This window comes from Natrix helvetica (genome assembly GCF_964273705.1).
Source record: "Natrix helvetica genome assembly, chromosome: 6".
NCBI classification, from domain to species: Eukaryota; Metazoa; Chordata; class Lepidosauria; order Squamata; family Natricidae; genus Natrix; species Natrix helvetica.
In genome coordinates this window covers 37,306,290-37,333,884 of record NC_138553.1, presented here as the reverse complement: position 1 = coordinate 37,333,884, position 27,595 = coordinate 37,306,290, and the positions used below count along the sequence as shown (strand labels likewise).

At 40.5% G+C, this 27,595-nt stretch overlaps 1 protein-coding gene across 3 annotated transcripts in view; it reads right to left on the bottom strand.

Annotated features, from left to right (window-relative positions):
- The window catches only part of TMCC3 (transmembrane and coiled-coil domain family 3), a 120,759-nt gene that overhangs the window by 32,592 nt on the left and 60,572 nt on the right, over positions 1-27,595 (bottom strand). Inside the window, exon 1 of one of the 3 annotated variants that reach the window (XM_081957708.1) lies at positions 21,573-21,769. The exons of the other annotated variants lie outside the window; for them this stretch is intronic. Coding sequence (XP_081813834.1) covers positions 21,573-21,650 — 78 coding nt within the window. The 5' untranslated portion in view covers positions 21,651-21,769. Of the gene's footprint in view, positions 1-21,572; positions 21,770-27,595 lie in introns of those variants that run through there. 3 annotated transcript variants of the gene reach the window in all.

Below are 27,595 nucleotides of genomic sequence, written 5' to 3'. Positions count from 1 at the left end.
GGATAAGCTTTAGAAATAACACAATACTTTAACAACTTGAAAATAAGTGCATTATACATGTATGTTTCCCCAGATTATGCGATATCCTTTTTAAGGCTTTGTCCATCCCTAATAAATAAGAAACTGTATCACCAATGCTAAATGTACAAACCAGCTACTATAAATGAATACTGATTTATGAAAGCCAAACTAAGCTATTAATATTTAAATGATTTACCTAAAATCACTTTTCCACATGGCAATCTAATATAATTAAATACTAATTATATAACAGAACAGGTATAAAATTCCTCTCAGCTGAAACACCACCAAAATTATAATTATCTCATCTCTAATCAAGCAGCCTTCTTTTCCACATCTGTCACTTATCCCTTCTGCCAAAGTTTAAGGACCAATACCTACGGTAATTAATTGAAGAAATTGGTAACAAAAGTTTTGAACTCAGCACAATTTCTTGTACCAAAATGAAACTTTTAATAAATTATTGCAAAGATAAGATAAGGCAGTTTTATATTATTGTAATGACAAAGTGAACTGTTAGTATTGTCTTCCATCATAATTTTTCAAAATTCAGTTTATTCCTTATAGTTTTCAACCTTCATGGGTTTATTCTTCCTATTTCTTGCATTTATTCCAAAGAAGAATAGGAAATGTGAGTTTTAAGGAACTCAAAGCTACCGTTCCACCAAAACCACAGAACTGAACAAGGTTTTGCTAACTTTAAAGACCATAACAGGAAAAGAAAAAAGAAAAATGGGGGCACACTAAACTTTTGATGGAAGCAAGTAGCAGTGGCAACTGTAACTGGTACCACAATCAAACCCTTTTGGGAGTCTTAGGAAGTTTCAGGGTTGACCATTTATAAGACAAATGAGCATTGTTTTAAACACATATTATTAGCTTTCTACATACTGCAAGCATAACATCCATTGATCTTTACACCAAGTAACCATGTTAACATTAAGGCAAGGAGATAATTCTCTGCTCAGGGATTCTTACACTAAAATCCATGTGTACCATACCTATAGTCCGAATCTACTCCTAGTTACAATTTATTGTAATCTATTCCATACAAAAAAAGACAACCCACAACTCCTCTATCACTGGATTACGTTCTGAGTAATGTTTCAGCAAAAGGATTCAGAATGCTCCTTTCATAAATAGATGTAGATCATATGTGGATTATTATTTTTTTGCATCTTCAGCTGTCAAAGTATGCTTCTTTTGATGTTCTATTTTAATTTGAATTGTTTACATATTCTATTTGTGAAAGCAATGAAAAATTTAAAGTGAAACCACTAGCTATAATACTTTATTCCAATGCAAAATCCAATCTCTCAAAGTTGCCATAAAATCAGTCTGTTTTTATTAGAAAAGGGGTAACTGTATATACTAAAATTATTTTAAATCACCTGACTACTGACTGTCTAAATAGTCACCGAAAGAAGTTAAAAGTTATGCAAATTCTGATTTGGAGAGTGAGACCACTGTGGAAGTTAGCATGGTGAATATATAAATGTATGCAGATCCAAATACAGAACATTGGATTTATTAGATTAATATATGCAATTTTTGTTACATTAATTGCCTTTTTATTTCAACAAAAGACATGGAGCGTGGTGGTTAGGATGCTGGACTGATGATCAGCAGGCTCGCGTTCAACACGCAATTGCGTGTGTCAGGGTGAGCTCCCATCACTAGCTGCAGCTTCTGCTGACCCAGCAGTTCGAAAGCTAGTGACCATAGGAAGATAGATGGGTACCACTTTGGTGGGTAGTTCAACAAGACATGAAAAGAACCTGGGCAACAGTGATATCACCAGCTGATTCTCTCAATCCAGAAGCACTTTCAATTCTCTTGACACAAATATAGTAGCAGAGTGGATTTAGTTGAAATCAAGTTGATTTAAATCATAATTTAAATCACTAGTAGAAAGGCTTGATTTAAATCAACTTGTTTTAAATCATAATTTTAAAACAGCAATTGTCATCTTTGTCCTCCTCTGACCCATTGTTGACTCACCGACAGTCCCATTCATTTTAATGGGAGGGATGGTGATGCAGCAGTGACACAACACGGTGAGGGACATGGAGGACAGCAGATGAGTGGATCCCCTATAACAGGTGCTGCCATGATCAATCTGAAGTGACAGGTGCTCTTTAATTGTAAGGACTCATTCTTGCTGCAAGTTAGAATCTTTAATATTATTATTGGCAAATAAAACAAAGGTTTCCTATTTAGCTTGCAGAGCTTGGATTCATTGAATGAGTTTACCAAAAATATAGCAGAATATACAACCTCATGCTATATAACTAACCTCCATTTCATGCTGAATAAATTAAATTATTAATGTATCTTACATAAAAAACTATATTTAGATAGATTTTTACTCCAAAAGCATTTTATTAAAATAAATTTGATAAAAATAAAAATAAATCCGATTTAAATTTAGAAAATCCGATTTTTAATTTTTTTTTTTTAAAAAATCATCAATCTTTATCCACCCTTATAGTAGTAGTATAACAGAAAGACAAGGCATTACCAGAGGTGGGTTCTAACTGGTTCGGACCAGTTAGGCCAAGTAGGTAGTAACTCGGCCTACCATGCAACCGAACCAATTCTCTCAGGGGCGTTGTGGATGCTGCCATCTTGTTTTTTGTTTCTGCGCATGCGCAGAAGCAATTTTTTTTAGTACTGCCCGTGCGCAGGGTGCATCTCTATGTGAATCAGCAGTAGCAGCAGCCACTCCCTGGGTAATACCATTATAACTAACTTTCAAGTACAATATTTGATATTCAGAGGGCAGTTTCAAGTACTTGGTCTAATGTTTTACTAACCCAAGGTTGTTTAACTATAGTCTACCAAAGACATTTAAACTAATTGGCTTTGAAACATATGTAAATCACAAATCATAGTTTGAAAAAAGTTTTCATAGTTTCAAATAATATAACAGGCCAGTTTAAAACTAGCAAATTATAATAGTTTTATAACCAGCCATAAGATTTTGAGTAATATTACCATTTTTATATACCTATTAAACATCGGGTCATCAGAAATTTGTAAAATTATATTATGGTTTCTTAAATACTATAATACAATAATAATACAATACAATAGTAGAGTTGGAAGGGACCTTGGAGGTCTTCTAGTCCAACCCCCTGCCTAGGCAGGAAACCCTATACCGTTTCAGACAAATAGCTATCCAACATCTTCTTAAAGACTTCCAGTGTTGGGGCATTCACAACTTCTGGAGGCAAGCTGTTCCACTGATTAATTGTTCTCACTGTCAGGAAATTTCTCCTCAGTTCTAAGTTGCTTCTCTCCTTGATTAGTTTCCACCCATTGCTTCTTGTTCTACCCTCAGGTGCTTTGGAGAATAGTTTGACTCCCTCTTCTTTGTGGCAACCTCTGAGATATTGGAATAATGCTATCATGTCTCCCCTAGTCCTTCTTTCTCTTAAGCTAAACATACCCAGTTCCTGCAACCGTTCTTCATATGTTTTAGTCTCCAGTCCCCTAATCATCTTTGTTGCTCTTCTCTGCACTCTTTCTAGAGTCTCCACATCTTTTTTACATCGTGGCGACCAGAACTGAATGCAGTATTCCAAGTGTGGCCTTACCAAGGCATTATAAAGTGGTATTAACACTTCACGTGATCTTGATTCTATCCCTCTGTTGATGCAGCCTAGAACTGTGTTGGCTTTTTTGGCAGCTGCTGCACACTGCTGGCTCATATTTAAATGGTTGTCCACTAGGACTCCAAGATCCCTTTCACAGTTACTACTACTGAGCAAGGTATCATCTATACTGTACCTGTGCATTCCGTTTTTGTTGCCTAAATGTAGAACCTTACTCTTTTCACCATTGAATTTCATTTTATTAGATAGTGCCCAATGTTCAAGTTTGTCAAGATCCTTCTGTATCTTAAGCCTATCTTCTGGAGTGTTGGCTATTCCTGCCAGCTTGGTATCATCTGCAAATTTGATGAGTTCCCCATTTATTCCCTCATCCAAATCATTGATGAAGATGTTGAAGAGTACTGGGCCTAAAACAGAGCCTTGGGGTACTCCACTGCATACTTCCCTCCATGTAGATGCAGTTCCATTGAGAACTACACGTTGAGTGCGGTTGGTCAGCCAGTTACCAATCCATCTGGTGGTGATGCTGTCTAACCCACATTCTTCTACTTTATCTAGTAGTAGGTTATGGTCTACCTTATCAAAAGCCTTACTGAAGTCCAAGTAAACTATATCAACGGCATTCCTCTGGTCCACTAATTTTGTCACATTATCAAAGAATGCAATAAGATTAGTCTGGCATGATCTGTTTTTGACAAATCCATGTTGGCTTTTGGCTATTACTTTGTTTGCTTCTAGGTGTTCGCAAATTCGTTGCTTGATTATTTTTTCCAGAATCTTTCCTGGTATTGAGGTTAGGCTGATAGGTCTGTAGTTTCCTGGATCTAATTTTTTCCCTTTTTTGAAGATGGGAACCACATCAGCTCTTTTCCAGTCCTCTGGTAGTTCCCCGGTGTTCCAGGATCTCTGAAAGATATAATTCAGTGGTTCTGAGATCTCATCTGCTAGTTCCTTCAGAACTCTGGGGTGTAATCCATCCGGTCCTGGTGATTTGAACTCATCTAGGGTAGACAGGTGCTCACTTACCATTTTCTTCCCTATTTCAATTTGTGTTCCTAATTTTGTGGTGCTGCTTTTGATAGGTTGGACTGTTTTATCCCTTTGTGTAAAGACAGATGCAAAACATGAGTTAAATAGTTCTGCTTTCTCCCTGTTGCTTGTCACCTTCTTGCCACTTTCTCCTAGCAATGGACCAATTGTTTCCTTAACTTTTTTCTTGTTTTTAACATGTTGGAAGAAGCTTTTTTTGTTAATTTTTACTTTTGTGGCAAGCCTTTCTTCATTGTGAGCCTTAGCTTTCCTCACTTCATCTTTACAGGCTCGGGCTATTTGCTGATATTCTGCCTTAGTTATGTCCCCCTCCTTCCACTTTTTATACTTACTTTTTTTGTCTTTCAGTTTGTCAGATAGTTGTTTATGCAGCCATGCTGGTTTCTTTTGGGAGCTGTTGTTTTTCTTCTTCATTGGTATTGTGTTAGACTGGGCTTTTCTAATCTCATTTTTCAAAATTTCCCAAGCTTCTTGAGTTGTTTTCCCCTCGAGGATTCTCATCCATGGAATTTTTCCCAAGCTCTCTCTAAGTTTATTGAAATTAGCTTTCTTGAAGTCCAAGACTCTAGTTTGACTTTGTTCTACTACTTGTGTTTGGATAATGTTGAATTCCAATATTGCATGGTCACTTGCCCCCAGGGTTCCTATGACTTCAACACCTTCTATCATTTCCTCTCTGTTAGTGAGAATTAAGTCCAGTATGGCTGATCCCCTTGTTTCCTTCTCTACTTTTTGGAAAACAAAGTTGTCTGCTAGGTTTGTTAGGAACCTGTTGGATCTTCCACTTGGTGCAGAGTTTGTTTCCCAGTTGATGTCAGGGTAGTTAAAATCTCCCATTACTATTGTGGTGTGCTTCCTACATACCTTAGTTAGCTGACTAGCAAAAAGTTCATCTTCTTCCTCTGCTTGGTTGGGTGGCCTGTAGTATAGACCTATGGCAATGTCATTTCCCCCACAACCTTTAATATTGACCCAAATGCATTCAAGATAGTTCTCATTATTGTTGTGCTCTATTTCTGTAGAGACATAGTTATTTCTTATATATAGTGCAACTCCACCTCCTCTTTTATTTGGTCTATTTCTTTTAAATAATTTAAATCCTTCTAGCTGTATGTTCCATTTGTCAGTTTCATCCCACCAAGTTTCTGTAATGGCAATAATATCATATCTGCCCTCTTTTACTTGAATTTCTAATTCTCCCTGTTTATTCCTCATGCTCTGTGCATTGGTATATAGACATTTGAGTCCATTTTGATTGACCTTGTGTTTACTGTCTACATAACCTGTATTATGCCTGACTGCCCCTATTTTCTTGCCACTTGTGTGATTCATGCACATGGTATGACAATCACTATTACATGCTTGGTTTTGCTTGACAGCAGGAGTGATAATCTTACCCACACACACATCTATGTTACATGCATTTATAACCCTATGAATTTTAGTTTGCTGGGGACAGAGATGTTCTGTATCTATTAATTCTCTGTCCCCGCTCTTCAGTTTAAATGTTTATCAAGAAAATCTGTGAATTTAATGCCAAGTAACTCAGTTCCTTTCTTGGATGGGTGCAACCCATCTCTTTTGTACAGTTTTTCATTGGACCAGCTACAGGCTTCATGACTAATAAAACCAAAGCCTTCCCTTTTACACCACTCCTTTAGCCAAACATTAAACTCTGCTACACGCTGGCCCTTCCCTTTTTGTTCCTTATATACAGGTAAAACCTCTGAAAAGATAAGCCTACAACCTATACTATTAAGTTCATACCCCAAGTTCTGGAAATCATTCTGCACAGAAAGTACATCTTTCTGGGATAGATCATTAGTGCCAAGATGTATAATAGCATCAACGTCACAGTCCTTACTTGCATTCTTGACTATCTTAAGAATACGCCTCTTGTCTCTGCTGGCAGTAGCACCTGGCAGACACCTGACCTCTTTTAAAACCTCCGTATCCTCTCCTAAATTAACATCTCTTACGATTGAATCACCAACCAGAAGGTGACTTCTCTTTTTACATACCTTGATCTTCTTCTGCGACTGATGTGTGATACCTGGTTCCCCTTTTCGCCTTTCCGAAGAAAGTTCTTCGTTTTGGACCACGATCCCCTGCTTATTTGAGTCATCATTATCACAACTGCCTTGACCTATCTCTTTAGTGTCCCCATTAAGGTCAGCAAGGGCACTATATCTGTTTTGCTGGGTCACAGCAAAAGCTTTGGGTTTATGGTTCACAGCTCTCAACCTGCCAGATCCCACAGTTGTCCAGACAGCTCTTCTCCTGCAAGATCTTTGTGGTAGAGGGGGCTGATAGTGTGGCTTCACCATAGAGTGGAATGGCTGACGTAGACACCTAGTTTCTGCTTGGAGAGCACAGATTACAGATTCTAGATAGGTAATCTGCCTATGTAGACTCGTAATTTGTTTACAAAGGGGACAGTATCCAAATTTGAAAAGAGTACTGCGAAAGACAGGTGCAAAACAGCTATTACATTGAACTAAGCCAGTCATTTTGAAATAAATAAAATCACAATCTCAAACACACTAATCCAGAATGTATTATTGCTATTTTGGTTTATAGATATATGATTCGCGCGCCGTTAGGCGCGTGGGCCCCCACCTCAGTGTCTTTGTCTTGTGACTCACCCCCTCCTTCTCTCCAGCAGCTCCAATCCTAGCTTCAGGAAGATTCAAATGATATGGAGTTTAAGGGCCCCCACCTCAGTGTCTTTGTCTTGTGACTCACCCCCTCCTTCTCTCCAGCAGCTCCAATCCTAGCTTCAGGAAGATTCAAATGATATGGAGTTTAAGGGCCCCCACCTCAGTGTCTTTCTCTTGTGACTCACCCCCTCCTTCTCTCCAGCAGCTCCAATCCTAGCTTCAGGAAGATTCAAATGATATGGAGTTTAAGGGCCCCCACCTCAGTGTCTTTGTCTTGTGACTCACCCCCTCCTTCTCTCCAGCAGCTCCAATCCTAGCTTCAGGAAGATTCAAATGATATGGAGTTTAAGGGCCCCCACCTCAGTGTCTTTGTCTTGTGACTCACCCCCTCCTTCTCTCCAGCAGCTCCAATCCTAGCTTCAGGAAGATTCAAATGATATGGAGTTTAAGGGCCCCCACCTCAGTGTCTTTGTCTTGTGACTCACCCCCTCCTTCTCTCCAGCAGCTCCAATCCTAGCTTCAGGAAGATTCAAATGATATGGAGTTTAAGGGCCCCCACCTCAGTGTCTTTCTCTTGTGACTCACCCCCTCCTTCTCTCCAGCAGCTCCAATCCTAGCTTCAGGAAGATTCAAATGATATGGAGTTTAAGGGCCCCCACCTCAGTGTCTTTGTCTTGTGACTCACCCCCTCCTTCTCTCCAGCAGCTCCAATCCTAGCTTCAGGAAGATTCAAATGATATGGAGTTTAAGGGCCCCCACCTCAGTGTCTTTGTCTTGTGACTCACCCCCTCCTTCTCTCCAGCAGCTCCAATCCTAGCTTCAGGAAGATTCAAATGATATGGAGTTTAAGGGCCCCCACCTCAGTGTCTTTGTCTTGTGACTCACCCCCTCCTTCTCTCCAGCAGCTCCAATCCTAGCTTCAGGAAGATTCAAATGATATGGAGTTTAAGGGCCCCCACCTCAGTGTCTTTGTCTTGTGACTCACCCCCTCCTTCTCTCCAGCAGCTCCAATCCTAGCTTCAGGAAGATTCAAAATGTCTGTCAGGCCTATGAATGTAGCATGGCTCAGCAGTTTAAAAATTAACCTCAGGCTTGAAAAGTATGTGCCATAGCTGATGTAATATTCACTTGTTCGGATAGTGGAAATTCAAAACTCATATATTACCATTTTATTAGCTTAAAAGGCCTGACAAATATACCTGGCTTATACAAATAAAACTATATTTATCTTGAAAGTCAGTGTCATTACTTTCATGAACACTGTAATAAAATCACTAAGTAAAAGAATAGGAAATGTCTTAAATTTTATTTGGGCCTTGCAGAGTCAGAAGACATTGTATGTACTATATTTTACATTTTAAAAGATCCCAAAATTTGTTTAGTCGCATTGGAATAGATATTATGTTATTTAATACTTTAATGTGACTTATCCATCACACTAGAGTGACTCTGGGTGGCTAGCAATGCAATAAAAAGCTTCCAAAATATTTCAAACAATAACAAACCACTATACACCCAAAAATAAATAACAAAATCCCATGGACTCAGATTAACCTGCTAACCCACATGTCCAGGAAAAAAACCATCCCTTTAGGTTTTTCTGACAAAGATTGGGGCCAGACTAATTTCAGGGTATAAGTTTTTTAATGATAATGCCGTGATGTGGGAAATACATCTTAATTTACAAATCTCAGAGGAAAACAGATATTTTGTCCAGGCGGGTTACAGTTTCTCTATTCCCTTCACAATTTGTTTGATATAAATGGGAATTATTCCATATCATTTCTATTCCACTGCACCGTGTATGCCATCTTCCTCTACAATAACTGAGCAGATCACTTATGGCTCAGCTGTAAGGCAAGAGGAACCACCCACAAACCATTTTTCGGTTGGAAATATTAAAGATTTTCCAAGTCTGGGGCAGACAGTTTCCAATTGGATGGACTATTGAAGCTTAGTCACTGTGGCAGTTATTCTAGCAGGAATGATGGCTTTACAGTTTTGTAAATAAAGTGTAAAGTGGGAAAGGTTTGAATTGACAGGTTTCTGTCAAGGCGCCATGGTAGCATAGTTAGAATGCAGTATTGCAGGCTGACTGCCCACTGCCATGAGTTTGATTCTGACCAGCTCAAGGCTGACTCAGCCTTCTATACTTCTGAGGTTGGTAAAATGAGGATCCAGATTGTTGGAGGCAATATACTGACTCTGTAAACTGCTCAGTGAGTGCTGTAAAGCACTGTGGAGCGGTAAGTGCTATTGCTACTCTGTCAGTTTTTCTCTTCGCCTCAGCATAGAACAAGCTCTGTGCATAGTAGCAAGCTGTTCTTTTGTCCTTTCTCTCCTTTTTATGTATGTCTGGGGAAACTTTTTATTTACTTTATTTATTCCTCATATTTTTATAACTGCTCATCACAAAAATATGATTCTGGGTAGTGTACAATTAAAAAAAACAACCATTATAACAGACAATTAAGTACTCCACGCTTAAGAAATCAATATTGTTAAGAAAAACTAAAAAAGATCATCTTCAATAGAATGAACATGTAGCCCTTGTATCAGTTCTCTAGTTCCCGTGAGATCCCCAAGCTGCAGGAGCTGCCAAAGATGAGCTAGATTTATCTCAGGGGAAAGGATGTTCTACAGGGTGTGTACCAGTGGTGGGTTTCAAAAAATTTTAGAACCTATTCTGTAAGTGTGGCCTGTTTTGTGGGCATGGCTTGGTGGTCATATGACTGGGTGGGACTGACCAACTTGTAAAATGTGGTGAAACTCATTTAATAACGCTCTTGCTTAGCAACCAAAATTTTGGGCTCAATTGTAATCATAAGTTCTTTCTTTTTCTTTCTTTCTTTCTTCCTTCCTTCTTTCTTTCGTCTCTCTCCCTCTTTCTTTCCTTCCTTCCTTTTTTCTTCCTTCCTTCCTTTCTTGTGTCACTCTCCCCCACTTTCTTTCTTTCTTTCTTCCTTTCTCTTCCTCTTCTTTTCTTCTTTCCTTCCTTCAGTTCTTTCTCTCTTACTCTTTCTCTTCCTTTCTCTCTCGCCCCCACCCCCCCCCCACTCTCTCTCACACACACATACCTTCCAATTGGTGAACATTTCTGTTTTGCCAGCTGGGAAACTGGCAAAGAAGCCTCGTTTTCCCTGCCGCCCGCAGCTCTCGGAGGAAGGAGGCAGGGAAGCGAGCTCCGGGCCTCATCTCTGCCTCCTTCTTTGAGAGCTGGCTTCAGGGATGGCCAGCCTCTCCTGCCATTGTGGTCTTCACTTACCTTCCACCCAGAGGCTCTGCCGGCGGTCACCTCCCAAGAGAAGCGCGAATGGCCGCGAGCCTTCCAAGGAGGACGGTGGACACGGGGGTGGCGGTGAAGCCACTGTTGCTGCTGCTGCTCCCGGTAATGCAGGCTTCTTGCAATAAGTTGCAACTCTCTCAGGCAACTTTTTCTCTTGCCACACAAGAACCTCCCACTCTAGACTCCCCTGCCCTACTACATTAAGATCCCTGCGCTTCCCATTCCTGCTAGAAGTATGCAGGCCATGCAAGCAAGCAGGTGCATGAGCCCTCCCCTGATGATCTGATGGGAGTCGGGAGGAGCCATATTGCGCCCAGTTGTCTTTACTCCCTCCCAGCTAAGGGTGGGAGCACCTGAGATGCTGCTGGGAGAATGTCCCCTTTGGGTTGCCGGGACAGCAAGTCTCAAGGCAAAACGCAACTGCTGGAATCCCCTCGTTTTCAATTGGGGTGGGGGGAAAGAAATCCATCTTTTTCCTCCATCTCCATGGATTCCCCCCAATTGGAAAAGAGGCAGATGTGAAAGACAAGGGAGCGTGCACCGTGTGGCTTGTTCAAATAGTAGAAGAAGGAACAGGAGGGGAGTTTGGCTGTTTGAAAAACCCTGCATGGAATGCCCCTCCTGTTCCTTCTTCTGCTGTTTGAACAAGCCACGCGGGGTGCGCTCCCTGGTCTTTCACAGCCGCCAGTTTCCAATTGGTGCGGGGATCCATGGAGAGGGAGGAAAAAGATGGATTTCTTTTTCCCCACCCCCAATTGGAAACAAGGTGGCTGTGAAAGACAAGGGAGCGAGCCCAGCGTGGCTTGCTCAAACAGGCAAAGAAGGAACAGGAGGGGAGGATTTGTTGGACAAGTTCACGGGCATGTGCCCTGCTCTCTCCTCTGACAGCCGCCTCATTTCCAACAAAGAGGGTGGGGAATCCATGCAATTTTTTCCCTCTGCATGGATTCCCACCACCTTCATTGGAAACGAGGTGGCTATCAGAGAGAAGAGGGCAGCGCACGCCACATGGGCTTGTTGGGGGCCTCTGGAAAAACCGGTACAGTACACTAAGGCATGCTAAATTTCACCAACCGGTTCACCCGTACCGGTCCATACCGGCTGAAACCCACCCCTGATGGGCACCATAACAAAAAAGGCCCATCTTCTGGGTCTCACCAGATGTTTGTCATTTGCAAATGCTTTGAATAAAAAATTAAGTTTAATTGGATATTCCATTTATGGCCGTACTAAAGCAAATGTTCTGTGTATTTGCACATTACAGTTGTAAAATACAATTTTCCATTTTATTTTGAGACCATTAAAGATACTGAGTGAGAAGCTATACTAAAACAGAAACCCATCTTGTGAAAGTGGGAAACTTCCTGTACTATGCAAAGTATCTAATGCAGCCAATTTGTATATAAATAGTAGCTTTTACCGAGAACTAAGAAGAAAGGGACAAGCATATAGCAAAGCAGTATAGCACTGTATGTATATATGTATGTGTGTATGTATGTTTGTATGTATATGTATATATTATTACATTATTTACAAGTACTCAGAAATGCCAGCTCTGGCTATTTTCATGTGTAACTAACTTATTTTCAACTATGCCTCAAGTTAATGTTTTTTCTTGATCACTGTGAGAAATTGAAATGGCAGGGTTTTTCCCTTCCCTTTCCACATAAGAACTTAATTAAATTAGAAAAATGTGGCCTAATCCTTCTTACAAATAAGGATCTGACTAATCTAATAATCTAATAAGAATACATCGAATTGAGAACTCTTAAAAGAGCTTTGGGCTCAGCACATACTTTAAACCAGGAAATAATTGATACCTAAAGTAAGAGGAAAAAAGGCAATGAAAGAAAAGTAAGAGAGTGGTGAAGCAAAATTAAACCCAGCTTTTTCTATTGCAGAACAAAACAAATTCATGCTACAATAAACTTCTCATTGAATAAGTCAAAGGGCCCCAACCTCTGGGAACCGGTTCTGTGGATAAAGGTTTTTTCTACAGACCGGAGAGGACATGGTATTGTGTGCTGCCTGCATCCCATGGATAGGGCTTTGTTCATATGTTCGGTCCAGTTGCTGGCATGCCATGAACTAGTGCTGGTCCACAGACAGGGGGTTCGGGACCCCTGGACCAGTAGTGAAATTTATTTATTTTTACTACCGGTTCTGTGGGCGTGGCTTGATGGGGTGGGAGGGGAAGGATACTACAAAATCTCCATTCCCACCCCACTCTGGAGCCAGCCAGAAGTGGTATTTGCTGGTTCACCGAACTACTCAAAATTTCCGCTACCGGTTCTCCAGAACCTGTCAGAACCTGCTGAATTTCACCCCTGCCCTGGACTAAGTGATTGTGTGCAACAGTTCTATAAACTACTGGTAATTACAGTTACAAGATCTAGTCTGCAAAAGTATGGGTGAATGTTATACATCAGCAAAGAATTCAAAGATTTCTGTCTCTCTCCATTTCTGTCCAGTTTCACACCTGGATCTGGCGGTTCAAATATTAATGGATACCAAAGAATCAAAGAACCAAAAATCAGGAGTATCTCTACTCAGTTCTATGGGACCAAGTAGCTGCAGCTAGAACTTCTGCTGCTTTTTCTCTTTCTTCTTTTGGTTAGTTTATTATTATTATTACTTTTTATTTTTAAAAATAACATATTAATTATATTTTCCCCTCTTTTGTTTATATGTTAAAGACAATTTAAAATATTAAAGGGAGGAAATGTGTCCCTATTTGCCTAAATCAAGATTTCAATCTATATTTTAAGGGTGACTTTTTAGAAAGATGGCTTCCATCGTTCCGCTGTGGGGACTTAGCAAACACTTTTCTCCATTCAATGCATATTTGAGTAATAAAATCTATTCTGCATTTGTAAAAACGGAATGATCTTGGATCTATTACGGATTTCGTTTCAAAAGGAATCCAAAAGAGTTTGAAAGCCTGGTTCTGCCATTTGTTCTGGGGCTCTTTGGGGGGTATGTCATGGATGAGATAATACTCCACCTCCACCTTCTGCTCATCTAGCTCCCTTCCTTGACATCTTTGTTAATTTTAATTACGTTTTAATTAAATTTTAATGTTATCATTTATTATTTTAATGTTCTACCTTGCTGCTTTTACTTGATTGTAAGCTTCCCTAGGTTTGCCTCTTGGCGAGATGGATGGCATATAAATGTAATAAATAAATAAAATATAAATAAAATGTTTGTTTTTCCTTTTAAACATTGTGACAAAATCACAATAAGCAGATCAGCAGAACCGTTTCCATAATTTCTTCCCAAAGCAGAATCATCAATCAAAACTGGATTCACATATTGCATTAAGTCATGCCGTGCTTTTTATTTTTATTTAGCCTGTGTGAATGAAGTCTGGAATTTCATTAATAAACCAGGTTAAAGGAAGCAGGTTACCCCAAAATCATGCTGTCACGGATTACAATATACAGGGATGGAGATGGATTCCCTTGGCTCCCTTCCCTTCCCACGAGACACCACTAAATGGAATGAAAGCATCCACCAATCACACTCATGTAATAAGGATAGAAACAGCTGAGGAGTCACAATTTCAAAGATGGTTAGACTAGTGAATTTAGTCGCAGGAAAACTCCCTCTGATATTGCACAAGCCTTTTGCATGGATGAGTTTAAAGAGAAGATGGCAACTGATACAGTTTAGCACTATTCTGGAATAAAGCTAAACCCACCTTCCAAAACAGTTCAAGCACAAGCAGAAAGGTTTGCAAATATCTGTACTCTGAAGCAACAGAAGAATCAGCTCTACCTCTCACTTCACTGGGCAGGTCACTCCTGCCACTATCACCAATAGTCAGCTGCTGTGCAGGCTGATCCAGGTCTCTGAGGGCTCTGCTTTTAAGACTTGGATGGGATGGGATGGGGTGGGGTGGGGGATGGGGGGAAGCCATGTTTGAAAGATCTGGATTCTCCTGCTGCTCAGAATGGTCCTGTAAAGAGAATGCCTACAAATCAAAATGACAAATATGGGTGTACCCATATTAGCCTAAAATGTGTGGTAGCGTCAAGATCTCTTTTCTCAGGGATTACTTGACTGCGACATTAACTGGATGTTAAGTGAACTGCATCCGTTTACACACACAACCCAACAAAACTGGGTTTTGGGGTTTTTTTTGCCTTCTAAAGGAGAAAATCCACTTTAATGCTGAAACAACTAAGAATGACTTTATTGTCTCAGCTACGGGTTCAAGATGAAATCAAGGCAATGGCATAAAAGAAGCTTTCCAGGTCATACTTTGGGACATATGGTGAGAAAATGACAAAGTGCTTTGTGATAGACAATTCTGGGGGAAAAACTGTTTTACCCACCACATGAATTCCAGGATAGGATAGCAGCTGAGAAAATTAACACATTATTAGAACCACAAATGTTTTATCTAAAACAGAAGGTGGGTTGCTCCTATTTGGTCAACAGGCATAATCGCCTAGGAATATTCTGATGATAATTATATGCCAGAGGCTAAACAAGCCTCGTGAGCTTTCTGATATGTGACTATTTTTACCACATCACCTTCTTTTTCTCTTCTGGATTTGCTTTACACAGCTGCTCTGAGACTCAGTGCGGCTGCTTGGGGTAAGGGTTTCTGGACATGTCCTCATCCATCAGGATAGCTAGCAATGAAAAAAAAAGGGACCAGAAAGCTTCTTGTAGAAATGAAGAAGCTACAATATTGAAAAACAGCTTACTCAGTCAGTTCATGAACTGGCAACACTTGCTTACTTTTATGCTATAATCCTGAAACTGGATATCTAAATATACCAGGATGACTTTTGTGTAAACATTAGTACTGAGAAATAAATCAAAGTCTACTCCAAGGATTAAACCCAATAACCTCCAGAGTATACAGGCATCATGCCAGCTGGCATCACACCTGACCATTTTGCATAGAGACAGCAACTATGACAAAAGCGCAAACTAGTGTTCCTTCGTTTCCTGCATATCATTTCAGAAATGTCTGCCAGCTATGAGTCTTTCTACGTTTTCCAATAGTACCTATCTGCAAACTGTCAAAAGAATCATACAAAGAAGTTGAGGATAGAAAAAATATCTAAGAACAGCCAAGAAATATATGGTTTCATAATATATGGAGGAGGGATGTGTGGGAGGGGGCCAGAGAGAATGCCGTTAAAGCAACATCGGACAGCTCAGCATCATTCCTTGGTGATGAGTAGCCCAAACTGTGTGTGATAGGGAAGGAAGCAACAGGAGCTAAGCCTCCATTGATTAACATGTCTGAAGTGAAAACAACAGAACTAATTACAGGTGGAAGGAGGGTGGATGGCCTATCATGCGTGCAATGGCCAAATTGATCAATGATGTATAAAGGCAAACATCTCTTCAATGCTAGTTTTTACATTCTGATCATGAAATCTCCAGAACCGTAAAGTCTACAAACTTGAAATGTGACACATATTCCTCTTGGCTTATAGGTGCTAGCTTAGAAAGGATTTTTTGAAACAACCATCAGATCATTAGTATTTCTCATATTATTATTAAAATGCTCTGATGCTAAGGAGTTCTACTCCCCCCCTCCCCACCTGAAAAGTTATCTATTATAGCTGCCACTTTGGCGTGGCCAGTGTGTGACTCATCTGGTCTGCTGGCTGGGAGTTTGGAGAGGATCAATGGGACCACCTTGAGGGAGAGAAGAGGGTAAGATAGGGGAGGCTTCTGTATGGCAAGACTGAAGGAGAGAAGGGGATAGGATAGGGGAGGCTTCCATGGGGCAAGGCTGTGGGAGAGAAGGGGATAGGATAGGGGAGGCTTCTGTGGGGCAAGGCCAAGGGAGAGAAGGGGAGAGGAGAGGCTGATCATAACTACTCACTAATTTTCAAGCAGTAAGTGTTGAAGCCCAATCAGTCCTTATGTAATAATGAAAAGGAGAAGGGTTCTTATTTAATCTATGTCCCACAATTAATATTTTACTATATTAATTAGAAAAATTAATTTTAAAGCATTGGTGAAGTGAATATTTTAAAATTCAGTTCATCAGAACCATGAATGATTCAAAAGTATGTAACAAAACAAGGCAAAACAGAATCTTGCTTCAAAATGAAGAACTTCCTAACAATCCTGCAGTGTTGTGTGACATAATAGATAGATAATAAATAGATCTTATAAATTATATCAACAATACATAATATGACTTTCTTGGCTGTCTCTTAAAAAGAGATGTCTTTTCAAGCAAAAGGAACAGCTGCAATATGTATTTTGACAACAGTTGTTATAGATAGGTTGAAACTATATATTCATCTGTCAATCTGGTGATAATGTTAATAACATTTGGATTCTTCCATTACTCCATCTGGAAGATATTTATTTTCTAATTCTTTGGATCACACATCTGTGTTAGCAGATTTCTTGTGTGTCTTCCTATTCATTTCCATAACCCTTCTTTCTAAACAAAAATAGCTTTTACTCTGGAAAGTAAGATTAGGACTGTCATCTCTTCATTTCAAAAAAAGCATGAACACAATATTCTCTGTGCCAAGATCTTGTTACACAGAAATTCCATTTACATAAATTAAGAAATAGTATCATATGGCTTCTCATAAATACAAAGCTGGCATGAAGGATAACCCATTTTATCCAGTTTTTTAAGTAATACCTTCCCTCTCCACTACGGATAATATCCTTGGACAGAATCTCAGAAAATGTGAAAGTAGGAGAAATATTGAACACTTCCCACCAACATAATCTATGTATTTCCTAGGTAAAGTTAACAAAAATAAATGTTAATTTCATTACAGAATCATTTGTCTCCATTACTACATAGGGAGTAGAGATGCTACTAAGGTAATGTGCCAATATCAAAGGCATGCAAATGAGTTTATTTTAAATATTTAATTAGTAGGAAATATTTGCGTATCCATGCAATGTATATGAATGAAATGGAAGGCCCAAAAAGAGGTTTCAGAAGAGGAAGATTCTTAACTTTTCCCAACATAGATAAGTAATCCAAGCAATTTGCAAGCTTTGCAATTCATCTATTTTGAAGCAGTAGCCTCAGTTTAGAAAGAGGCAAAATATTTATGCAAAGAAACAAGTTATTATTATTATTATTTAATTAAACAGAGATAGTTTTACCTACTGAGTAGATTCCTTTTAGTTATCAAGCCTTTGCCCCATTTGCAGTTAGCGGTGAAGCAAATGCTAGCCTAATATAATCTTAGTCCAAACTTTTCTCCAAAATCTCAAATGTTTCCAATTTAGGGTTATTTCACATTAGTATTTAAACTATCACTTACTTAAACTATACAAGAAAAAAATAGATAATACTATATTATTTATTCCTTTTATTTTTGTAGAATAACAAAGAAAGTCTTGGAAAATATATTCAGAAACAGTGATCTGTCTAAATCTAGAAAGATCAGAATCACGAGGCAACAGTTTTCCCTGTGACATTCTACTGAAATGAAAAATGGAGTTTGGAGAACCAGACTAGAAAGCGTATTTACACTGTGGAACTTTGCTGTTGGGGAAGACTCCTAAGAATATGGTGGACAGCCAAGAAAACAATGAAATGGATAATTGAACAGGTCACTCCAGAGTTCTTGGGGCACAAATGACCAGATTGAAATTATCATATTTTGGGCACATGAGAAAATGTAGCTCTCTGGAGAAGGTTCATGTGCTGGAAAGGGAGGGGACAGGAGGAGAGGGGAGGACAGAGGAGAAGGAAAAAGATGACCAGCAGTGAGATAGTTGAACTCAGCTACACAGGCAATGAGTGGCCTGTTGGAAGACATGTGTCAGATTTTTCCTTTAAAAAAATCTATTTGGCCATTAAAAGTTGATAGCATGTAATCAATTAATTAATAAAGCAATGCTTACTGAAGAACAGGTATTCTATGAATGTTCTCTTTAAATTTCTGTGTAATGTCCATCAATAAGCAAGCGTTCCCTTTTACTCACACAAGAGGATTTTCACTTTGGGGATCTGCATGCCCCAAACCACATCAGAGGAATCAGGACCCATTAAAGCAAATCTGCAGGGATAGGGAACATGAAATATAGGCACTTGGCAGCAGAAAAAAAAAATAGGATTGTGTCAGCCTTTCAAGATAGTCCAGATAGGAAGTCATAACCATTAGGAGTACTAATACTACTTTTATTGTAAAGTTACAGTAACAGAATCTTGCAAGTCTGAAAGCGCTTCCCCCTCTTCCCTGACTTCACTTTTTGAAAAATACTTTCTCACCCCTCATCCTTCCTTTCGACTTAGATTTCTCTTATCAGACCACTGTGTGGGCTTTGGCTCTTCCTCTGGTCTCCCATGGTGGTTCTCTAAGACCATTATAGGTTCTTACTACTGCCATTATGTAATGTTTACATTAGCTATTTGTTTTTAATTTATTTCCAGTACTTAAATCTCATCCCAATTCTAGCAGATTCTGGGCAGATAACAACAAATTAAAGCATACAATACAGAGAACCAAGAACAAGTAAAACATGTGATATAATAAGCCCCAGAAGCAACTCCAGACCAAAGCACTCCAACAATCAAGCTCAAACAATATGGTTTTAATTAGCATGCATATGATAAGCAGGATTCTGGCTGGTCCTGCATTCTTGGAGTACCAGCGAGATATTTCAGTGTTTGAAATGGTCGTACACTGTCAGCTGAAGGGAGGGATGGGCAGTTGTTTTCAGTGGATACTTCTAAGGAGTGGGATATTTCAACAATTCTACAACATTTCTGCCATATCCCTATGATGTTTCTTTTACTTTAGGGCCATCCCATGGGTAAGGCAGCTTTAAGTTGTCCTGAGCTGCTATTGTGTTGAAGTAACATCTTTCCTCTTATTCCATCACCGCCCTGAGTCCTGTTTAGGAAAGGGTGCGGTCTATAAATTAAAGTATTATTATTATTATTATTATTATTATTATTATTATTATTATTATTATTATTATTATTATTATTATTATTATTATTATTATTATTATTGTCCAAGGACAACTTCAGACTGAATCAAATCTGTTACTTTATGTCAGCGATGGCGAACCTTTCTTGGCTTGCGAGCCATAAGCGGGGGGAGCGCAGGAGGGTCGTGTGTGGGCATGCCGCACCATAATGCAATGTGCGACACCCCCAATGCACATGCACGCGTAACAGGTGATTCCCCACATTTTATGCATGCTTTTTTCATCCTCCCCAGGCTCCAGAGGCTTTATAGGAGCCTGGGGAGGATGAAAACAGCCCCCCCCCAGGCTTCAGGAGCTTCCCTGAACGCTCCCGAGGATGAAAAACGACCCTACGAGCAAACCGGAAGTCGCATGCCTTGACAAATGGCTCTGTGTGCCACCTGTGGCATGCGTGCCATAGGTTCGCCATCCCGGCTCTATGTCATCCCACACCCAGAAGCGAAGTCAGACGACTGCACTGACATGAAACAGAAGCAGGAGAGGGCTTGGTATTGTGGAAAGCAAATTTCATGGCCATTTGATTTTCTGCTAATTCAAGGATAGGCCAATAGCATGTCAACTGAGCAGTAGGGAAATGCTTACAGGCTAACATATTTGGAGAGCACCATCTTGCATTTTTACTAATGATTTTAGATTTTAGGAATGTTTATTTCACTGCTGCCTCACAATAATTATGGAAAAGTCACTGCACATAATGCTCTCTGAGAAACAGCATGTGGCTGCAAAAATCACTGTCAGTGACTGAGTAGTAAGAATGGCATTGCTGGATTCCCAATCTTCACTTTCAATAAGCCCTGGCAACATTTCCCAGTATTTATTATGACAACATCATTAGGAAAGGCAGGTTTAATCTCTTCTTCATCCCATTTTCTTATTCTAAAATATTCCCAAAGAGGTTCATGTTTGCAAAAACAAATTAGCTCTCAAAAATGGCATTGAACAACCCCCACCCCACCCAACATGCCACTGGTCTGGTCAAATCTGAATTGAGCTGGCACATTTCAATCATGCAGATCACATCCATTCTGGCCAGCCCTGCATTCCATGAGTACCAGTCAGATATTTCAGTGTTTGAAATTGTCATACACTGTCAGCTAAAGCAGGGATGGACAACTGTTTTCAGTGGAAAGTCATACTGGACCTTATATTACGCCAAAGAAAAGTCAGACTACTGAAAAATGCTCTTGGCACCAGACCAAAAATAATAATAAAGATAAATAAAATAATTAAATTAAATAATTGAAATGAAGTCAATTAATACAATTCCTCTACATTTATTTTATAAATTTTCTCTCTCCCCATTACAATTCAAGTCGCTCACAATTTCTGAAGGCGTTAAGGACCACAAATCACTCTTCTCTGATTAAAGTCCATTACAAAATGCCTGCAGAATGCAGATTCCTAGCCAGACACAAGAGACTAAAGAGGCGAGGAGAGAGTGAAACTCAGGGAGTTAATTTTCAGGACACTTCGACCACTTCAGCACGAGCAGAGCGCTGAAATCGAAACCTTAAAGGCGAGGAAATAAGCTCTCCAGAGGTTTCTCCGATTTATTTTTAGCTCTTTTTACAGCAGGCCGGCAAAGTGAGTGCCTGTAACGTCCGAAATGCACACAGCTAAGAGGCAACCACATGCGGCGCAATGCAGACGGCCCAGGATCCCGCGCAGCCGCTCGCCCCTAAAGGCGAACTGAAACCCGACTCGCGAAGCACCCCAGAAGCAAACCCACATGCCGACCGGAGCCGCTTTTGGACGCTGACAGGCGGTAACCCCAGAAACCCGGAGGCTACGGAGCAGAACCGAAGGCAGGCAGTCGGTCGCAGAAGGGAGCGCGCTCGATATCAGGATTAAGGCAGCCCCGGCGGGCGAGGCTGTCCCGAATTAAACGCAGCAGGAGGAACGCGGGGAGTTGTTCACTCGGCAGCCTCGAAGGGAAGAGGAGCCGAGACAGACTAGGCAGCGGAGGGAAAGCGCAATTACCCGGGACTTGAAGCGAGGGTGCCGCTCTGGGTCGGAGTAAGTCCTGTCTACAGCCACGGCGGTATCGCTGCCAGGCATGGTCGCCGCCGCTTCCTTTCCCCGCGCAGAGGGATCCTTCCGACCCAGAGCCTTCGCTCTCAGCGGCAAACTAGCCCAGCTCGGCTCGGCTCCTTCTGCCCGCCTATCCCCGCCTCTTGGGCGGGTAGGAAAGACAGCGGCTGGAGAGGTGCGCACCAACGGAGACTCCCCCCAGCGGCTCTCCGGCTCGCCAGGAACGCCTCGCACCTTCGGCGCCTTCCTGAAAAGCCGCCGGGCCAAGGGAAGCGGTCCGCGCGAGGGACAAGAGTCAGCTCCGGCAGCCCAAAGGCTGCTCGTCCAGAATAGCGAAGCCGCCGCCGCCCGGCTCCCTGTTACGACCCACTTTCGCTCCACTGAAACGTTGCCGCTCGCTTTCCTCCCCCACCCCCGCTCGCCTTTTCCGGAGCAATTACCGCCAGGAAAGCGGTTTGGCGTCGCAGTCTTGAACGCCAAGGTCCCGAGCACATAACAGGAAACGGCCCTCTTCTTATCGAAGATGCCAGGAGGAACGAGGAGCCGACAGAGCTCGTCTTCTGCCGAAACGGAAACTCGATTACTTCACCAACGTCGGGAGTAGTAGTAGAAGAAGAAGACACCTCCGCAGGCTTCGGCTCGCTTTGTAATCATGTTGAAAAGTTTTTTTAAAAAAATTGAGGGGAGACGTTATTGCAAAACTGGGGGAAATGGGAAGGCAAGAGTGCATGTCACCGTTGAGTCAAGTCAATCCATCTCCCACCTCCACGTCCTGGATGAATGAGCAGGTTCAGTGAACGGATTTGCTCCCCGATATGTTTTCTCTCACTTCGTGGTATTTTTGTTACAGGGTGGTCTTCTGCCAATAGTAACCCAGCATGATAAGATTTCCTCATATTAGGTCTGATAAGCCTTCAGTTACCCCATTTGGGGCATGAATTAGGAGAGATTAAACGCTGTACATAGGCCAACACACATTGTTCGTGTTTACTCATCCTTAAGTTAGCTCCAAACAACAGGGTACCACCAAATACTCATTGAGCTCACTAAGATCAAGACTGCTCACTAAGTTCATTTCAGACTTTTGATGTTGGCTGAAAGATGCATGAAATTAAACTGAAGGCTTCATGTGGTCTTATGGCTGAAGGCTCACCACTCATAAACTATGGTACCTGCTCTTTATTCCAGAATAACAGGACAGAACTCTAAAGTAAGAACAACAACTCTTACATAAGTCTGTGAAAAGCAATAATCTTCCACTTGGCAAGTATTCACCCTGTGGACCAAGAACTATTTCTAATACTGTTGTACCTCAAGAATAAAGTAGCTTTCCTATGCTTTCAGTTCCTTCTAGCTAATCCATGTCTTGGGAGTCTCCTAAAAGATACCTAAATATCTCGTGATATCATCAGCATTCACATTACTACCTTCAACAGTAAGGATGCAACCTAAATAATCAAGAAATTCACACCCATTCTAATAAAAAAGGCCCACACATTTCTAATGTAGGGAAAGAAGTGCTAATGGAAACATGATATAGATGTATAAAAATATCTTCTTTTGAAAAAAATGTTGAGATACTGCCTTTTTCTTTCATGTTCAGCAGGAAATTCAGGGCAAAGAAAATGTAATGTATATTTCCTAAGAAGACAGTCCTAGAGAAATCAGTTGGATTTAAGGCCATATTGTGGTTTGGTGTAGTGGTTAAGGCACCAGTGTAGGAACCAGGAGACTGTGAATTCTAGTCCCACTTTAGGCAGGAAGCCAACTAAGTGCCCCTTAGCCCAGTCACTCTCTCTCAGGACCTACATGGAGGGAAGCATGCAGTGTGGTACCTCAAGGGTCTGTTTTGGACCAAGTCTTCTTCAACATCTTCCTAAATTGTCTAGATGGAGAATAGAAGGGCATTGCATCAAAACTGCAGACAAATTGATAATATTTCGGAAGATAGACTCAAGGTTCAGAAGGATCTTGACAGACTTGCAGATAGGGCCCTATCCAACAAGTGAGAAAAGTAAAATACTGCATTTAGGTCGAAATAAATAAGTGCATAGATATAGAATAGGTGATACCCAGTTCAACAGTAGCAACTAATGGACCACCACTTAAATATAAGCTGGCAATGACCTGTGCTGCAGTTGCCAAAAAAGCCAACACAGTCCTAGGCTGTATCAATAGAGGGATAGCATCAAGATCATGAGAATTGATAGTACCACTTTATAGTGTTCTAGTTAACCACACTTGGAATACTTCATCCAGTTCTGGTTGTCATGATACAAAAAAGAGGTTGAGACCCTGCAAACTGCAGAGAACAGCAACAAAGATGATAAAGGGTCTGAAGGTTAAACTTACGATGAATTGTTAAGAGAACCACATATGCCTAACAAAGCGAAAGATTGGGGTGACGGGATAGTTGCTTCCAATACTTGAGGAGGTGTCACACCGAAGAGGAAGTTCAACTTATTTTCCAAAACATCTGAGTGCAGGACAAGAAGCAATGGGTGGAAGCTTGCTAAAGTCAGATCCAACCTGGAACTAAGGAAACATTTCATGACAGTGAGAACAATTAATCAATGGAAAGCTTTCCTCCTGGAGTTGTGGTTGCTCCACACCAAAGGTCTTCAAGAAAAGATTTGACAGCCATTTATCTGGGTTGATATAAGGTCTCCTGCATTGGGCAGTGGGTTGGATTAGATCTCCAAGGTCTCTTCCAGCCCTAGGATTCTATGTAATGTTGTCAAGAAAACTGCAGGGACTAGTCTAGGCCAGGGGTCCTCAAACTATGGTCCACAGGCCAGTTATGACTCCCTGAAGCCATTAATCCGGCCCACGCGGGAACATGAGGCTGCCCTGCCCATCACACCCACCCGCTGGCCCCCACTCTTTGGCTGAGCACAGGCCTTACCTTGGCAAGTCCTACGGGCTAAAACTGGAAGGTAAGGCCGTTTTTGGCCGGCAAGAGTGCTTCTGGGGGCCAGGGAAGCCAAAAATAGGATGCACAGAGGTGCCCCGAAGCCAAAAATGTGACACGTGGTGGAGAATGCTTCTAGGGGCAGGGGAGGCCAAAATGCGATACACGGAAGCCTTCAGTAGGGAGGTGACTTAATTTAGTACCTTCTCTCAAATCTAGTGATTATTTCTAGTATAATTCAAATAATAGATGCCTTTCATACATTATCAGAACAATGGTTATTCAGGAACTCAAGATAACCAGGTTTAAGCCACTTTTATCTTATTTATTGCATTTATTGCATTTAGTCCACCTGATAAAAATAGACCAATAGACTTCTTGTTTGTTTTTCTCACAATTGCCAGTATTTGTGTTACTGTTACTATTACTTACTGTTCTTTAACTTGGAAGGATTTTTACTGAGCATCATCAGGCTGCATTTGCTTTGTCCTCATCCTTTCTTCAAAATCTGTGGGCTTTGCAGAGTTTCCTTCCTTCCTGCTTCACTCACTCACTGATTCACTCACTCTATCCTACCTATTATATTTTATAAATAACTCTAAGTAACAAACATGCCTAATACTCCTTCCTCATTTTATATTCCCACAATAACCTCCTTGTGAGGGAGGTTAGCTAAGAGTGAGTGACTGGCCGAAAGTCACCCAAATGGCTTCATCTTTAAGATACCATTCCCCTGGTTTCTATCCTGATGCCTTAACTGTATTCTGAAAAAAAGTATTAAAGTTCCAATGTCATCATGTTGTTGGGAGATTTTGAATGCCTTTTACCTACTCAGAGCATTCTATATAATAGAAAAAAGTCTTCAAAAATCTCAGGTTTGAACTTTTATTTCTCAATTCAGGTTTTAGGAATAGGCATGGTTTTAAATAGCATTGTAATGAAACCTGGAACATCTAAACAAGATAAATTTTTCAAAGGTATTTTCAAAGGTGCAAAGAAAAACCCCACGTTGCCTTTCAAATGTCTCCTGATGCTATAACACAAAGTTTCCCTAACCTTTCCAGCTTTGTGGACCAGCTGGGGAGGGTAGAGAGGAGATGGTTCTGCAGAAGTGGTAGAGAAGCACTCTCTCGCTCGCTCTCTTTTAGCTTCCTTTACTTTCTTACCAGTCTATGATTATGCTCGTGCAAGTGGGAATGTGCGCACACTCGCCCACCACTTCCGTGGTCCAGTTCTGAATGGCTCAAGGCCTGGTAGTGGGCTGTGGCCTGGGGGTTGGTGACCTCTGCTATAAAAGATAGGAAATTATTTCTACAATATCTTTTTTCCACCTTTTGTAGCCACCTAGAGTCTGGTGAGTCGGTGGCCGATATGTTTTAAAAGATACAGAGGTAGATAAATAGATAAATCATTGAAGAAGGAATATGAATTACCAAGAAGCATTTCTTATTGGGTCTTATTAAGTGCAATAGCACTTAAATTTATATACAATCCCGTAATGCTTTACAGCTCTCTCTGGCTGGTTTACAATGTCAGCATTATTTGCATATTACCCCTAACAATCTGGGCCCTCATTTTACCAACCTCGGAAGGATGGAAGGCTGAGTCAGGATCGAACTCCTGGTCGTGGACAGAGTTTGCCTGCAATACTGCATTCTAGCCACTGCACTGCCAGGGCAGTGCTAAGAAATTCTCCCTAGCAGGTTTAAGGGGAATTACTATATTAGTGATTTATCTAGTCAAACAGTGCCACTTGCATTTTGATACCTTATTTTAAAACAAATTACTGAAACTTCAACTTTTTTTCATGCAATGAACTTTTGACTTTATAGGACTGACGTTCAGATTGGAGTAGCCCATACATACAATTTTGAGTTTTAGACAGGGTTTACATGCATTATTATCTTCATGATGCATTCTTCCCTCTATTGAAAGCATCAAAAGATGTTAGGTCTCTAATTATAAAGTACTGTATCCCAGATAAGTTCTGTCTCTCTGGTTCTGCATATTTATCTGCATTTTACTCTTTCTCAGACATTAACTGTTCAGCTTTGAATGGCAAGTAATAGCCAAGATACAGGAAAACACAGACACTGATCATGCTTTTTCATTTTCTAATACATTATGAATTGTCTTCATCACACTATTGCTTTCCAAGATAAGTGACTTCTACTCCAATGCTATTTGGCTTAGCATGTAAGTAGCATCCCTCAGTGCCAATCAATGGGGGGGGGGGGAAGCTATGTGACATAGGACATGCTGTCTTTCACGAGGAGACTTTTGAAGAACACTCCATATTTCTATCAGTTTTTCATAATCATCCAAACTGAAGCATTCCATCTGTTCATGCACATGCTTCTTCTCCTTGATGCAGCTAACATGAATACACAACAGGCACTTGTTCAAGTCGTTGAAATTATGTGAGGTATTTTGTGAAAATCGGGGATCAGGTATTGGTTACAAATATGACATTATCTCTTCTAATGCCAAAATGTTACCAAAAGTTAATTGCAATTTGAAATATACTTTCTTAAGCATTCATAAAAAGTAATGATTAGCTTCCTTTACTTTCTTTACCAGTCTATGGTTCATAGATACTTTTCTTATGCATGTACGGACAAAAGAATTAAGAATCGAATTCTATTAACTAGTGATAGTTTTGAACCCTGGATTCTACATTTTTATTAGGGTGGTAATGTCAAGCAAAGCCCAACTATGGGATAGAAGAATTCAGCTAGTGTTCAGTTCTGTATTTATTTACACACAATAGATGCTAGATTGAACCCTTACTACTCTCACTCTAAGGGGTATACTCTGGGAGATTCTAGGGAGCGAAATGAGACAACTCACTGCAGCCACTTCGCCACCATCAACGCACCATGGCCAACTCATCATGGGACAATTTGTTGCATTGGACAATCCAAAATTCAATTTAATTCTTTAAAATTCCAGTAATTAAAAATTATTTTAATTTTTGTCATTCACATTTAATTTTGCATTCTTTCTTTCATGATTCTATTCCACTATTTCTTCAAAATTAGTGTAACTCTTGTCCCAGAAC